The sequence below is a fragment of the Dama dama genome, chromosome 14, assembly GCF_033118175.1.
Source record: "Dama dama isolate Ldn47 chromosome 14, ASM3311817v1, whole genome shotgun sequence".
NCBI classification, from domain to species: domain Eukaryota; kingdom Metazoa; phylum Chordata; class Mammalia; order Artiodactyla; family Cervidae; genus Dama; species Dama dama.
Window position 1 is genome coordinate 71,449,596 of NC_083694.1, and position 16,563 is coordinate 71,466,158.

At 37.3% G+C, this 16,563-nt stretch overlaps 1 protein-coding gene across 7 annotated transcripts in view; it reads right to left on the reverse strand.

Moving 5' to 3' along the window:
* Positions 1-238: 238 nt before the first annotated feature.
* The window catches only part of LOC133069445 (membrane cofactor protein-like), a 37,014-nt gene continuing 20,689 nt past the window's right edge, over positions 239-16,563 (reverse strand). Inside the window, exons 6-14 of one of the 7 annotated variants that reach the window (XM_061161057.1) lie at positions 15,580-15,762; positions 15,123-15,188; positions 14,958-15,002; positions 13,000-13,047; positions 12,070-12,120; positions 10,537-10,572; positions 9,763-9,826; positions 9,155-9,198; positions 239-2,728 (exon numbers count right to left, since the gene is read on the reverse strand). In XM_061161057.1, the coding sequence (XP_061017040.1) occupies positions 9,189-9,198; positions 9,763-9,826; positions 10,537-10,572; positions 12,070-12,120; positions 13,000-13,047; positions 14,958-15,002; positions 15,123-15,188; positions 15,580-15,762 (503 nt within the window). In that variant the 3' untranslated portion in view covers positions 239-2,728; positions 9,155-9,188. Of the gene's footprint in view, positions 2,772-7,084; positions 7,436-9,154; positions 9,199-9,762; positions 9,827-10,536; positions 10,573-12,069; positions 12,121-12,999; positions 13,048-14,957; positions 15,003-15,122; positions 15,189-15,579; positions 15,763-16,563 lie in introns of those variants that run through there. The other 6 variants (XM_061161058.1, XM_061161059.1, XM_061161055.1 and 3 more) reach the window with 6 other exon arrangements.

The window sequence follows — 16,563 nt, forward strand, 5'->3', positions numbered from 1 at the left end:
ATGCTGTGGGTAACGAGGTGGGACTGAACACCGTGAGCGGCGGGGGGGGGGGGGGGGGGGGGGGGGGGGTTGCACAGGCTGGGAGGGGAGAAGCCTGGACAGACTTCAGGCTCTGAGATTGGAGGTTAGAAGGGGTGACTGTGGGAGGGGGATGCTTCCAGAAGGTGGGCCCGATTAGAGGTGCACTCTCATTTGAGATAAAACACACTGGAAATAAATGCATCATCACAAATGAGACTTCTCCATAATGACATTTTATTTTCAAAATAGATTCAAAGGTTCACTTCTCCGAAAACAAACAATACAGACATGAGACGTCTCATTCCACTGGGGATTCACTCTTGCAGTTTTAAGTTTAAATTCAAATACACTTTCCCCTCTCATTCAGACAGACATTTCTAGAGAAAAATGGCTTCTCCATGTATTTAAGTAATTGACAAGTTATTTGCAGACAGAACATAATTTATATGTACACACATATTTCAATCTTACATGTAACTATGTTACCCTGGAAAAACTAAATTTGAAGTGGAAACTATTGTGAAAGTCTATTCTGGTAAGCACAATAAACTTTGGTTGAAAACATTTCCTTGAGGTTTTAAGAAATATGTACCACAACCACCCCCTTGCTTCTGAGAAAGTGTTAGATTCTTGAAGAGTATGTGATAAAAGGGTACAGCAAAACTTCAACTCTGGATTTGTCTCAGAATTTCTAAATTTATTCTGTTCAAACTTATCTTCCAAGTGCCTTACCCAAGATTACAAAGGGAAGGACCACTTACAGAGGGCCTTACAAACATGTCCTTAGGGAGAAAAACAGTATTTACTCCTGTTCACCCTTGAGTCCTCATGCATACCTTTATAAGGAAACTCTTCTTTGGCCCAGTTTGTGCTACTAACTAGGAAGTGTGAGGACCTTCCTGATGGCCCAGTGGTTGGGTTTCCATGCTTCCACCACAGGGGGCATAGGTCTGATCTCAAGCTTGGATAGCTCTGCATGTCAAGGTATGGCCAAAAAATTAAAAAAAGAAAAAATAATTTTTTTTTAACGTGTAAAAAAAACCTGTAAAACTGTGAGTTAGAGCAGAGTCCCTCCTCTGTGGCCGCTGGTGTGAGGACAAAGAGGGCTGGGCCCTGTCCAACCTGAGTGAGCAGACCCACCTGAGCTGTTCCGTCTCTCCTCCCCTCTGCATGACCACAGCTAATCCAGAGTTGAGTTTGCTTTTCTGAAATACAGGGTTCGTTTTTACTCTGCCCTTTACAGATGAGGTGAGGAGCCCACAAAGACTTAAGATTCTGATACAACCTGAGGTTATCTGATGAATTTATTCCCTTCAAAACTGCTTACATCCTGATGACATGTGTAAAGTAAGACATATCTTTATCCAAGTGGTGAGAGAAAACGCCCTAGAGCCAGACTTTAGAGTGGACTCTGATTCTCTTAGAGAGTAGAATTCTTCAGCAGAAACAGACACAACATTGTAAAAAAACAACTATAGTACAATAATAATAATAAAGTGGAATTCTTCTTAAGGACACTGTAAGGCCGCAGCGTTCCCTTTGTCCTGAGCTGGTGGTGTTGCCATGGGTGCTGAGTACTTGGTACAGAAACCAGAAACTGATGCTGAATTCTTGGTTTCTCAGACTGGCTTATAAATAAAAGGGGTGAAGAGCAAATGCCAGACAGAAACTTAATAGCATCTCTAAATTACCACGAGGTTACAAATTTTTAAAAATAGCATTTTAAATCTATTAAATGTAAGAGTATTTTCCAGTAAGATTCTTAGTTAAGAAACTCAAAGAATGAACCTTAAGAATTGGTAATCACCTCTGAACAAAAAAAGATTTCAAAATCACTTTCTTTGCAAATGAAATGTAAGGTCATTTTGCAATATATTTCTCTGAGTTTGGAGATCTTATAGGGAAAAAAAAAAAAAAAAAACATTTCCCTACCTTAGCACTACCGGGAATACCATGTTGACCTGACGCATAAATCAAGTGTTATTTAAGGAAAAACAGGCAAGATGTTCAAAACTAAATTCATACATGTTTCAAAGAAGCATTAAAGAATACTGACTATACTTCAGCCACATTAAAATGTTCTAATGTTCCTATGGCTATCACTTAGTTTTATTTCTGACAGTTTAACAAAGCAGCAAATAATTTTTATACTTTTTTTCCTTCAGTATTGAGACAAAATTGAGATAGCATTGTGTAAGTTTAGGGCGTACAGCATGATTCGATAATGTCAATAACTACAAAAAACTTTTTTCTTCCATGTGATTAGAACTTTTTAAGATCCACTCTCTTAGCAACTTGCCAATATAAATACAGTATGAGTAACTCACGGTAGCCACTGTGCTGTAATTACATCCCACTACTTTCTCACCCTATAACTGAAGGTTTGTATTTTCTGACCACCTTTACTCAATCCCACCCCCGCCACCCCCGCCACCACTGACATCAACAAATCTCCTTTTCTTTTTCTGAAAGCTTGTTTTTTCCGATTCCACAGTGAGATCAGGCAGTACACATGTCTTTCTTTATATGACTTATTACCCAGCAAAATGCCTTCAAGGTTCATCTGTATTGTCACAAATGGCAAGATTTCCTTCATTTTCATGGCTGAATGATACGTGCGTTTCTGGAAACGGTTCAGTTCATCTATTCTGTTGAAGTGGCTGCTTTATCCTGATAAGTGCTGTATGCGGCGCTACATTCTGCTTTCCTATAAGGGAACAGAATAGTACGTACCGTCACATTGTGGTTCCCTACGAAGCAAGGTAAGAAAATAGCATCAGAGATGAACACAATAAGTACATACATTAATTCCAGAAGCCCATTTAGAATAGGGACAATTAAAAGAAAAAGCCAAAAAAACAAAAAACTATATACTAGTAAGAGTCAATGAACTAGGAAATAAATGATTTTTAAAGTTATTCCAGTGTTCAACCAGGCTCACTCTACAAACTCTTTTTTCTATTTCTGTATTGTAGTTTGGATTTCCTCCAAGACAAGAAATAGAGCAGTCGCATATACTTAGTAAATATCTCCCTATCTTAATTTAGGGCCAATGGGAGAGACTAGAGAGAAACACATTTTCCTAATATTCCAATTTAAAATCCAGCCCTGAGCCCATTATACAGAGTGAAGTAAGCCAGAAAGAAAAACACCAACACAGTATACTACCGCATGTATATGGAATTTAGAAAGATGGTAACGATAACCCTATATACAAAACAGAAAAAGAGACACAGATGTACAGAACAGACTTTTGGACTCTGTGGGAGAAGGCGAGGGTGGGATGATCTGAGAGAACAGCATCGAAACATGTATATTATCAAGTGTGAAACAGATCGCCAGTCCAGGTTGGATGCATGAGACAAGTGCTCAGGGCTGGTGCGCTGGGATGACCCAGAGGGATGGGATGGGGAGGGAGGTGGCGGGGGGCGGGGGTCCAGGATGGGGAACACATGTAAATCCATGGCTGATTCATGTCAATGTATGGCAAAACCCACTGCAATATTGTAAAGTAATTAGCCTCCAACTAATAAAAATAATTGGGGAAAAAAAAAAGTCTTTCTGCATGATGTGACATTGAAGGTTCAGAGTAGGTCTCTAAGCATAAATGGGCAATTTAATAGTGTGATTCTGGAAACTGAGGCAAAAGGAGTGGGGAAAGGGATGAGGAATGAGGCTAGAAACCAAATAAAGGGCCAGGTTTTGAAAGGCCTTAGGTGGCACATGTATTAATTAAAATTATGTTCTGCTCTAAAGATCTGAAAATCATACTCTAGAAGCTTAAGGAAGTATGGAGTTAGTCTTTCTCACATACCTGACAATCTGGGGTATCTATTTGATAAATACTTATATGATGCCTGTTTTCTAAGCCTTTTACAAATAATAACTCATCAGATGCTTATAACGGTCCTTTGTGGTGTGTATTATTTTTATCCTTATTGTACAGATGGAGAAACTAAGGCATGGAATAGTTAAGGAATTTAATAGTGCACAAGTAAGTAATAAAGTCATGTTTGAGTCCAAAAAAAAATAACAAAATAAAATAAAATAAAATCCAGCCAGCCCTGAGATGAAACTTTTACAAAGGTAATGATTCAGAGTGTTCATGTTCAGTAATGCTTCATTTACCCCTCACTGTCAAGGAAATCACATGTTCTGGTTAGAGAGTCTCCTAAGTAAGTAAAACTCACACCACATAGTTTTTGGGTTTTTTTCTTTTTTTTTTGATAACAAGGAACATCTTTCTAAACCCTGTTATTCAAATCCAGCGGTTTCCAAAGAAATACAATGCAAATTACACAGGGAATTTTGAATTTTCTAGAAGCCACATTAAAAATGGGAAAATTAATTTTCATATAGTTTACATAAGCCAATATCCATGGGTTGCACCTTTTCCCCCATGAGGTCTTTGACTCTGACGTGTACTGTGCACTCAAGCTCAATTATGGAGGATGAGCCGGTTTTGGCGTTTGCAGCAGCCACTCAGGACCACGGACTCCGGAGCTGGAGAACGCAGTTCCACTCCCGCTTAGGAAACTGACTACAACAGGCAGACTACAACCAAATGTGGGCCCGTCGGTGACTTACAGCGTGCCTGCCCCAGCAAACCCTCGGGGTGCCCACCTCACGGGAGAGCTAACTGTTAATCCTGCAGACTGTGTTATTCCCCTGGTGGGAGAGGCTTCGCTATGAACCAGCGCCGTCACAGCACGGACCTTGTTACATGGCCGTGTCCTCAGGACTACTGTGGAGAGCGCGTCAGCAGTCAGGCTCTCAAGGAACCCTCCAACGTCACTGTATTCTTCTATTTGCTGAAGGGAAAACACTTTTTTCCCCTCTAGTAGAACACTTATTTTCTTAAATAGAATCTTAAACAGAAATCCAATATATGAGAAGGATAAATAAGCATTTATATAAAGTTAAAGAAACAACTCATTGGATATAACAAGCTATTTAAAGATGATTAAAATGTGAAAGTGAGTTACTAATTACAGTTATATTACCTTCAGCATTCACTAAGGTAACTTCAAGTGTTTACAGACAATTTGAAGCTCACAGCCTGTCTGAAAACCACTTTCCTGGTTGGTTGTAGCCTCAAAGGACTCTTTAGAGAACTCAGCAGATACATAGGGCGGGGTAGTTGGTATGTTTTTGTCTTCCCCTCTGCCCCTGTGATCAAAGACATCGCTCTGCTTTTACTAAGAAACCGCCTGTCTTACTGGTCTTTGTGGAATCTGCTCTCAAGTTCATGACTGTCACCTAAGGTAGCGCCTTGCACGTGAGTGTGGAAATCTATCTCCTCTCTTCCTAACTATGCAGAGACATTCAGGCAGAAAAAGAACTTCCAATTCATTTCATTCAGAGACAGAGATGGAGGAGATTAAATGGCTAAAGGGAATGCATTTCATATAAAATTTGAGGATTTTTGTTGATGCTGGTTTATTTACTTTTTTATATGCTAAAAATATACTGACTGAGGGAATCAGTTAAATGCCTTTACAGAACTAATATTTACAAGCTGAAACTGAAATTCTTTATCAAAATTACATAAAATGTAGTTTGGTTTCTGTCAAAAAAAAAACTAAAAGTGAACTTCAAGTGGACCAACTATCTGATGATTTCCCATTAGACTAAAAAAGTTCCCCCAGATTTGGATTCACAGCTGCTAGAAGGTAGAGCTGAGCTGTTTCTTTAGCTTTATATAAATGCTTATTTATCCTTCTCATATATTGCACTTCTATTTAAAATTCTATTTAAGAAAATAAGTGTTCCACTACTACTAGAAAAAAAAAAAAGTCTATTTATTCACTTCACATGAATATAGTGATCTTTGAGGATTCATTGATAGGCCTAACTATTGAATTGCTCTCCACAATAGTCCTGAAGAAACGGCTATATCAAATACTTGTCACAATCTGACCAAAGGTCAAGGGGTCATTACTCTGTTGGTGCCTATGTCAAAGAAAAAGACTGTCAGTGCATATTATTTTACATTAAAACAGGGAAGGAGAAAATATAAATATCAATAATCTTGCAAAGGGGAACCAGAATTCAAATGCCCTCCTTGATGTCTACTGTCCACTTAGCTCAGCTCAGGATATCGATATCTAAATGTTCATCAAATATTTTATAGAAGAAAGGACATCTCTGAAAAGAAACTCAACAGAAAGCAGATACCTTTTAATGATAGAAGCAAACGTTTCTCTCATCTCTTCTCAGAGAGAAATAAAATTTATTGTCTGTGGCTCTCACCAGTTAGGTATGTGCTGAACAGAGGAAGGGAAAAGTGTGGAATAAAATAGTGAGGTCACACCAAAGGAAGCAAGAGTGGCATAAAAATGGGATAAAATCAATGAGGGAGGAGAAGGGAAGTAAAGCTGACAATTAGGTGCATAAACTATGTCTCTCCTGATTCTCATTAGGAAGTTGAACCAAGAATTTGGTGCAAGAAGCAACTTTACCCTTGAAGTCTTATAGATCATACAGCAGATAAACAGATTCTAAATTTGCATATAATCTGTTTACTTCTGAAACCACCTAGTCTCAAGTGAATAACGTAAACTCGTTTTCTCAGAATGAGAGTGTGTGAGGAGACATGGTCTGGGTCTCCAGCACCATAGCTTTCGAGGCAATACATGGGGCCTGTTATTAATCCCCTGTAATACTGTCTCAGAAACTGATTTTATGACGTCCTCCATTTGATGCACCTTTTGCATCAAGGATAGTTTCTTCCTGTGGCACAACTGTTTTCACCTGAGGAAAGACCTCTATAAAGCATTATATGACCTCCCATTTTTCTAGGATGAATCTAAATTTTGTAAATATGCTCTCTCAACTAATTACAAAATCTTTGTTATTTACTAGTTCTTGCTTAAAAATTTTAAAGCCTTTGTTGAATGGTTAAGAATTTGAGAACCAGGTAGAAAAATGTTCAAGTTAATTTGACCATTCAAGTTTTGGACCATGTCGTTACACTCACCACCACCTGAACTGGATCTACCATTCACAGTATATCCAAAAAAGCTTCAGTAAGATGCATTTAAGCACACAACTTAAAAATTATAACATTTCTCAATCAATCTTTATTAAGATAAGATTAAAGTGGTTTACAATTGCACATGTAATAAATATCCTTAATGGAAAAAAAGAAAAAAGGTATTTGGTTACTATTACTAAAACACATAAATTACTTCAATAATTCTACTAAACTTAGCAAACTCTCACTTATCCCCTGATGATTTAACCTGAGCAGAGAAAAATGATACATTTATTAAAAAAAAAAAAAATTCACCACAAATAATTGAAAACATTCATGTAAACAAAAGACATCTGGTGTTTTGAACCACATAATCAGGACATGCAAACAGGACTCGGGCAGGAGCAAAGCAGAGAGCGAAGGGCTGTGGCTCCAAGTCTGGAAAATGTGGCAGAAGAGCTGGTTAGCAAAGGACGCTGTGCGGGAAAAGGAAGGGGTGTGCAGATGGAGCCTGTCAGCTCACCTGCCACCCTATTCTGTTCTCAGGTGAGAGCTAAGAAACAGAAAACTATAGCAGAATGCTTTAACCTTGTGGCCATTTTTCATAATTTAATGATCTTAAAAAAATACACACACACTACTTAGGGGATTTCCCCGGTGGTTAAGGCCCTGCTCTTTCAATGCATGGAGCCTGAGTCTGATCCTTGGTCGAGGAACTAAGATCCCCCCGGCAAACAAACTACTTATTTTCATGCTTTGGTATAAATCCTGTAGGAGGGTAACTGTGTTCCCAAATTATCGAAAATACAAGTTCATATCAAATCCATTTTGTATCAAGTTTTAACAGCAAATGTGTGTTTCTGATTTGTTTTGAGGCTTGTAGGATCTCAGCTCCCCAGCCAGGGACTGCACTCCTGCCCAAGGTAGTGAAAGCCTAAGTTCTAACCACTGGACTACCAGGCAGTTCTCATTAATAGCAATTTTTGCACCTGGTATCCTGCTTCCAGAGTTATCCCTACAAATAGAGAAGGAACTGCATATAGTTTACAGTCTTGTAAGGGAGTTTCCAAAGCAATGAAAGCAATTTGGGGGGGCGGGGGGGAGAATGGACATTAAATAGTGCAAAAAAATATCAATAATAAAAATAATTACCTTTTTACAAGAAAAGAAAACTAAAGCTAGGTATTATTTCACATTCTTTTAAAAAGGCATGCACAAAAATGAGGAGTCTTTAAACAATCCATTTGATTGTCTTGAACAGGTGAACCATTTCCCAATAAGCTTGATTGTGCTTCCTCAAAGCTGAAGAGCGCGGGCACATCATTAACAGTCTACACCCTGCTTTCTCTAAGTGTCCTCCAGGCCCAGCAGCAGCCTCACTGGGGAACTCTTTAGAAATGGGATCTCAGAACTCTAATGCTACTGGTACTTTAAGCTGGGGATGTGATGCTCAGATACTTGTTTAGCTTTAAAAGACTCATTCACTGGTAGACAAGAGTTTGGTTAATATTTGTTAGGAAACTGTATTTTCGTGTAACGACGTTTTACACAAAGGCCAGTAAGGAGCAGAAAGCTATTTTGTTCTGCTTTCTTTAGAAGTTACTTCTAGTTAACAAATTTTAGACTTGTCAAATATTTCACTGATGGTATTTCCGTGTTACACCGCCTGTGAATATGTAGTTTTAAAAATACACCACTGATAGAGAAATCAAACGTGCATATTATATATTCTATAAGATTCAAGGTTCAAACGAAGGCACTGTGGGTATTTTTAAAAGATGACCAAGAAATTAAAAAAAAAATTTAGCTCTTTTTATTACACAGTCCGAATGCAATGATTAAAATAAAAGGAATATAAATATCATAAACCCATTAATACCAGTCACTTTTAATTATTAGTTTGATTTACAAAGCAATAGGGAAAAAAATCACTAAAAATCAGAAATATCAAAGCACCTAATCTTGGTCTATGCGCCAGTTTTATTCTAAGTCTTTCATTAGATTTTAAATTACTTCATTAAAATTTAAGATGATGTTTAAAAGCTCTATTCTCTTTAGAAATTATACATTTGTACCTTTTTGCAATTTTAACTCTCTCCCTTATTTCATTTTTATAGATAAAAAGACAAAGTTCATGAAGTTCCTTATAAATCTTACCCTCTCAGCAACTTTTAGTTTAACCCCATCAGTTTTACTTCAACCTAGTAAATTAAGAGAACATAAGAGGGAAATCAAATAATGTTGCTTTAAATTCTCCAGTTTAACTATAACAAATCTAAAAGAAAAAAAAAACAAATTTGGTATCTGAAGGAGACATCTATGTAGCTTCTCACAACTACCTACCTAAATTATATAGACAACTGACAACTTTCACTGTCAAAATTGCAGTGACTACAGCTATCAAAGTCTCCACAGGGAATCATTTTATATGTAATCTTGGCCATTAGTCCAATCTAGGAAGTTGGGTATGCCTAGGGTAGAGAAGACCCCAAAGCGTTCCATGATTTATTTCAGCACTTACACCTCAAATCCCACAGAAATTTTTCTTACATCATAATTAGCTGACGCGACCTGCACAGATTACTCTTACAGCGGTGGTATTAAAATCAGCTGAAGACATCTTAGCAAAGAAACGTAACTCACACAGCACACTCAAGCAGGCGCAGCTTTTAAAAGCACGTAATACAGAGTGCAAACAAACACTGCACAAAAGAACGTCAACAGGGAGAAGGAGCAATAAATTAAAAAAACATGCTGTACTTTACCCTTTCTTGCTTCGTCTGCAAAGACAGTAGTACAGGCAAAACAGTAATCCAATGCCAAGAGCAACTATAAGAAATCAAGAGACAAACGTCACATGACCAAGAAAAATCACTGCCAAGATCCAAAACCTAGCAGAAAAAAATGAATGCTGATCAGAGGTTCCCTGGAGGCTCAGATGGTGAAGAAGCCACCTGCAATGCAGGAGACCTGGGTTCCATCCCTGGGCTGGGAACATCCCCTGGAGAAGGGAATGGCAACCCACTCCAGTATTCTTGCGTGGAGAATTCCACAGACAGTGGAGCCTGGTGGGGTTGCAAAGCGTCAGACACGACTGAGTGACTAACACTTTCATTTTCACGCTTTCAGATACCCATGGCCAGAAAATGGTATCTAATTTAAGCACATATATGTTTCTATTCCATTTGGACTCTTCAGTGTCTTGTATTCTTTGAATTAAACAGTATACAGTAAGTCAGAGAAATTCCTGATTAATTTAGAAAATTACCCAAAGCATATTTGGGATGAAAACTCATATGATGAAAACTCACCTTTGAAACAACATATATTATTTAGAGTTTGTTAGTACGTGGACATGCAGAATAGAAAGGAATAGAGTAATACTAATACAAGGTAGTGCATTATATAAAAAGTCAGGTTTTCCTGTTTTACTTAATTTCAAGCTAAAAAGCTATAAATATTGAAAAACCTTAAAAAAAAACCACACTTCTTGAGAGCAATGTCTTGATTTCATTGGTACCAAACTTTTTGACACTTACCTACAGCAATAATAATGAGCACAATGTATCCTGTACCTAAGAAAAATGAAAACAGTTTGGGAGATAAGTAAGTATCTGGGATCTCCTAGGAGCAGCTGCATTTTAATTTCATCAGATCATCTGTAACTACAGAGAAAAAAACTACCAATCTAGTTTTAGCAAAACCGCTCGTGCTTCCAGGTTATTTGAATCACAGAACCCTTCTAATCAGATTCCACAGTTAGGACACACCTTTGTGACACTCTTAATAAGGAATTTCACTTTTCACTGCTGTTTGCTCTGGCTACCATGTCAGGTTATTTAGTGAAGGTTAACCATTAGAATTCACTAGTTTAGAGGAAAACCATTTTTAAAATGTGAGTATCCAACTACGGTTGGTTTAGTTTGACATTCAGTTCTTTCATCACTTATGACTTTGTTAGACATTTAATGTCTATCTTTCCCTCAAGTCTGTGGAATAAATCATAAAGAGTGCTCTGAACCCATGAAGAGTCTTCACAAACAAGACTTCATCGTATCCCCATAGCTGCGACCCCACTCTCTCCCCAGATGAAGACGTGGCCCTAACTCCCCAGGGAGACTCACTGAAAGTAACGCAAATGAAGAATATAAAGGGAACACCAGGGCACGTGGGTAACACCACGCACAGAAGCGCAAGCGCGCGTTTCTGACCGTCCAGAGGGCTCTGGATGCACCGCCACATCTCCATTCTGGGAAATGCTGGTCAGGAGTGTCTCTGCCTCTAGACTGCCACTACTCATTATCTACAACATATAGCGTGTAACACAGCATGCAATGTCAGGCACAGCTCCACTCTTCATTTCATAAATGTCATCGAATGTAAACATCCTGAGATGGCACTGGATTTGCCTGGCATAGCGCTAGTCTGACCACAGTTTTCACAGGGAAAGTATAACAAGCCTAAAGTGCATTTTAGAAAAAGACTAACTAAACTAGTCTAGTGTAAAGAAAAGTAAGCCACTTTTCTTCATTCCCCTATCAGTAAATCTTTATATTTAACTGTCACAACTGCACTTCCATCAAGGTTTTTAACACACACTGTGTGAACTGCGTGTGCCAACATTAGTGTGCTACCCCACCCTTGTCAGAAAAACTAACCCGACTAATAGTACTTTAAGGCTTGCGTTTACAAGGTACCAACAGAAAGGAAATTCATCTACAAATAGCCATTACAAAGTAAAACTATTACCTGGAAAATAAATTTTATATATGTTAGACTACATATAGCCATATTATTAATATTTTAAAAAGCAAACTTATTATTAGGTATCCTAAGCTGAGCAGCCTCCTAAAATCTGTATTATCTACATGTGTCTAAAAGTACCATTTAAATGTGTCATGGGAGCTGAACCTTTAAAATTCCTTAAAACGTACAATTTTATAACTACAAATTGAACAATTATCACCAATTTTTAACATGTTGTTTCTTCTCTAATTATAGATAATGGTAATATTTCCACATAGAAAACTAGGGCCTTATGACACAAGGTTATATCAGTAACAAAATAATACCTAAACCCTGGGCATCGTTAGGGGGTGATGCATCAGTAGGACTGGGATAGCCTAGAAAAAAGGAAAAAATGCAAGTTAAAAAAAAAAAGGAGACAAAACAATACAGCTTAAAGTCCTCTAGGTTCACAGGTTTTGATTTTTTTCACTTTGTACAAAAACTCTTATAATTTCATTCTCCTTATATAAACTACATTAATGTTTGTCATTAAAAGTAGTATCAAAATCTTATAAATTTATATTCAATACCAAAGCATTCTACTTCTTGTCCAGTAACATTTCCTAGGACAATATTCTGTGGTACAGCAAGCAAATTTATCATTAGTGTGGTGTCAGAATAACCCTATGGATTTGATGTGATTATACTTAAAACTAAAATAGAAAAGTACACTTGTGGAGGATAAACAATATTCTACTAAAAAAGCAATGGATCACTGATATAATCAAAAGAAATTTTTTTAAATATGTGGAGAAAATGAAAACAAGGAAACAAATCCAAAATCTATGGGATGCAGCAAAAAGCAGTTCTAAGAGGGAAGTTTACAGCAAGATAAGTCCATATCAGGAAAGAAGAAAAATCTCAAATAACCTAACCTTCCACCAAACCAATCAGAAAAAGCAGCACAAAAAAAGGGCAAAGTTAGTAGAAAGAAAGAAATCATGAAGATCAGAGAAGAAAGAAATGAAATAGAAATTTTCAAAAAAATAAAAAAAGATCAATGAAAGTAACAGCTGGTTTTTTGAAAAGATGAACAAAATTGATTTATCTTTAGCCACACTCATCAAGAAAAAAGTTGGCCCAAATTAACAAAATCAGAATGAGAAAAGGTACAACCCACAAACACTGAAGAAATTTCAGAAGCTACACAGATCAATTTAAAGAAGGACATGAATAACTAAGTGTAGATGAAAAAAAAAGCTCAGCCACTGAACCTGGATGACTTAGTCCTGAAGTCGTGGTTGGAGAAGTGGGCTTGGAATCTGGAATGGAAAATTAGATTTAATTCTCTAGCCTTATCCATATAAAATTATGGATTTAAATTTGATATTTGATTTTTTAAAAAGACTCTCAAAATGAAAAATACACGTACTCCCTAAATTTTGTAATTCTACTTCTGTAAAGTTAACCTAAACACATATTTACCCAAGTACAAAGAATGTATGCACAGGAATGTTCACTGTGCCTTTGTATATAGTGGAAATCCTATATTATATAGTGGAAATCCTAGAAGTTAACTAATAATAAACCATAAAAATAATGTGCTCAGAATAAACACATGGTTCTTTAAAAAAATACCATTCAGATAGCTTCCTGTTGTGTAAGTTGTATCCTTCTCCAGTTAGTATTTTGCCTACAATTTTTCACATGTGCATAATCAGATCTACTTGATCACCATTATATGTTGCTAATGATCTTTTCCCTACTCTCTAACTGATGACAGAAAATGATTGACAGTCTCATGAGGAATTTTGATTTTTGATATTTTAAAATAATCCCCATAGTTTTATTTTCATTGTACATCTGTCCTCAGAATTCTTCTTTCAAACACTAAACTGTATCAGTGCTTTATAAATTCTTTATGAAACGCTTATGTCAACTCATCAAAAGTCTGCCCAGACTGATACTCTTCCCACCCTTCCTCTGGTCTCTTGCTTCTGCCGCAACTAAATACAAGCCAGAGATAGCAGCCCTGAACTTAGGAAAACAATTCCTTCCAACACAGCAAAATTACTCATTCAAGTCTTAGGCAGAGGAGCTGATCAGGAGTCCCTGCTAGAATTCCTCCGTTTCATTCCAATAAGCAAGGGCTTTGTCTGCCTTTTAGTTGTTATACCACTTACTTTCTGTTGCCAACTCCATCCCCCTCAAAAAAACAAAAACAAAACTCCAAAACAAACAAACAAAGCCCAGTAAAGAGAAAAACAATAATTGTTACGAGTGGGGAAGTGACGGAGGTGGTAGAAATACTAGTCTCATTCTAGAGACAATAGAAATCTCCCAGTTTATAAAAAAGAACCAAGCTGGTCAGCCTGAGAAATGAAACAGTCCTGGACCCAGAAGACACCTTGTACGGTGTCAAGAGATCACTTTTAAAATGAATAAATTATCCAGGTTGATGACACAGAAAACATACATGCTAAAAAACAGAACTGCGGACCTTCCTCTACACTAATATTAATCTGAGTGTAATTGGAACAAGCTACCTTTTAAGAGCTTTCTAGATACCAGGGACTATGCTAAGCACTTTAAATGAATCCCATTTTAAATTTACTATCACTAAGTAAGGAAGCCAAAGAATTGAGGTTTTTGAACTGTGGTGTTGGAGAAGACTCTTGAGAGTCCCTTGGGCTGCAAGGAGATCCAACCAGTCCATCCTAAGGGAGATCAGTCCTGGGTGTTCATTGGAAGGACTGATGCTGAAGCTGAAACTCCAGTACTTTGGCCACCTCATGCGAAGAGCTGACTCATTGGAAAAGACCCTGATGCTGGGAGGGATTGGGGGCAGGAGGAGAAGGGGACGACAGAGGATGAGATGGCTGGATGGCATCACCAACTCGATGGATATGAGTTTGAGTAAACTCCGGGAGTTGGTGATGGACAGGGAGGCCTGGCGTGCTGCGATTCATGGGGTCGCAAAGAGTCGGACACAACTGAGCGACTGAACTGAAACTGAAACATATTTAAAGCTTTTACTTAACTTGCTATCTGCTTATATCTGCAGATCGCAAATAATTTTAAAATCACTCAATCTAAGAACTAAAAAGTCTGTTAATATTTCATTATTAAAATTGGTAAATGAATATAAATCATTGGAATTTAAAAGATTTTGAAAAAAAAATCACAAGAAATGTAAAGGATTTTGAAATATATAATCAGGAAGTTACTAAACCTGAGACACTGGGAATTGGATGTTGGGTGCTGGGAGGAGTCGACACTGGAAAACAAAATAAAAAAAAAAAATGCAGATAGGATCAAACATTTGGGAGTTACTACTGGCCTTTTCACCAGGAATTTAAAAAATTTTTGAAAAAATATATGTAGGAAGTTACTAAACCTGAGGCACTGGGAACTGGAGGTTGGGTACTGGGAATTGGAGGGTGGGTGCTGGGAGGAGTCGACACTAGAAAACAAAATAATGTAGACTGAATCAAAAACTTGGACATTAATACTGTCTTTTCATTCACATGAATTGTGCCTTTAATTCTTGACTTATTTAGGTAAAACTCCCTAGGCTTCAATTTACTCTGAAAGATGACTGCTATCCATTTTTACATTTAAGAATGCCTAGCAAGAGAAATTTATACACCTGTGTTATGTACATGAAATGCTAAGACCCTACAAAGACAGAAAATCGCTGCAGCAGATTTTTTGTGAATTTGAAGTCATACAACTATAGAAATGAATACAACACAGTTAAATATGAAAACTATTTCTCTTCAATTATTCTTGCATCATTGATATTTAATGTAAAATAATAAAGAACAAAAACAAAAGGAAGACAGTATTTTTACCTTTAATACACTTTGGTAGCTCAGGCTCCCAGGTACTGTTCACACCACAGACAACTGTACTATAGCCGTGAAGGTTAAAACCCGCATTGCATTTAAATACAACCGTCGCTTTGTAGTAATATTTTGGTCCAAATCCTGAGACTATCACTCCATGTTCAACGATTGGATATACACATTTGACCACTGAAAAGTCAAAAAATTCCAGAATTAATGGAAAGCTGCTTCCACATGGGACCAGAAAAACTAGTGCAAAGTAATTCCAGAGGGAAGAAATAGGAAAGAAATGAAAAGATACTAATTGGGGTAAAAAAAAAAAAAAAAGAAAAAAGAAACCTTTGTGCATCTGAATTCCAAGAGATCTGGAGAAATCTAGCAATTTTTTTTTTTTTTAAACCTAGAACAGACTGTCATAGTTCATTTGCTTTTCTACATTTTCTTTCCATTCCTGACAAGTTTTGAGAACTGTCTGGCTACCAGATACAAACTCAGGGTAAGGTCAAAAGTAATTTTCTTCGGTTCAGCAATTGTTTTAAGATCATTCTGACACTAATTACATACCTTGCTTTTTTAGAAAGGGAGCAAAAGCTTTTCTGAGAAGGTAACAGTTTGAGCTCAAGTTTATGTTGAAAAGAAGCTAGCCATGCCAAGGTATGAAAAAGAAAGTTTTCAGGTAGCAACAGAACAAAGAAGCTGGGATGTTCAAGAAATAAAGGTCAGTGGAGTTAGGGCAGTGTTTTCCAAACATTCTGGACTGTTACCAGAGATCAAGAAACACATTTTATGCTGTCAACCAGTATATAAACCAACAGGCCTGAGATAATCTTAGAAGTAATACTCAGCCTTCACACCAGTGTGCTGTGGCATTTCCCATTCTACTCCACTCACAAAAAGTACTCATCCTGGCTCTCTTAGTTGACTTTAGTATCCACTAATGGGTTTGGCAGAATTGGGGGGAAAAAAATCAAGAAAACACTTGCCCGAGTA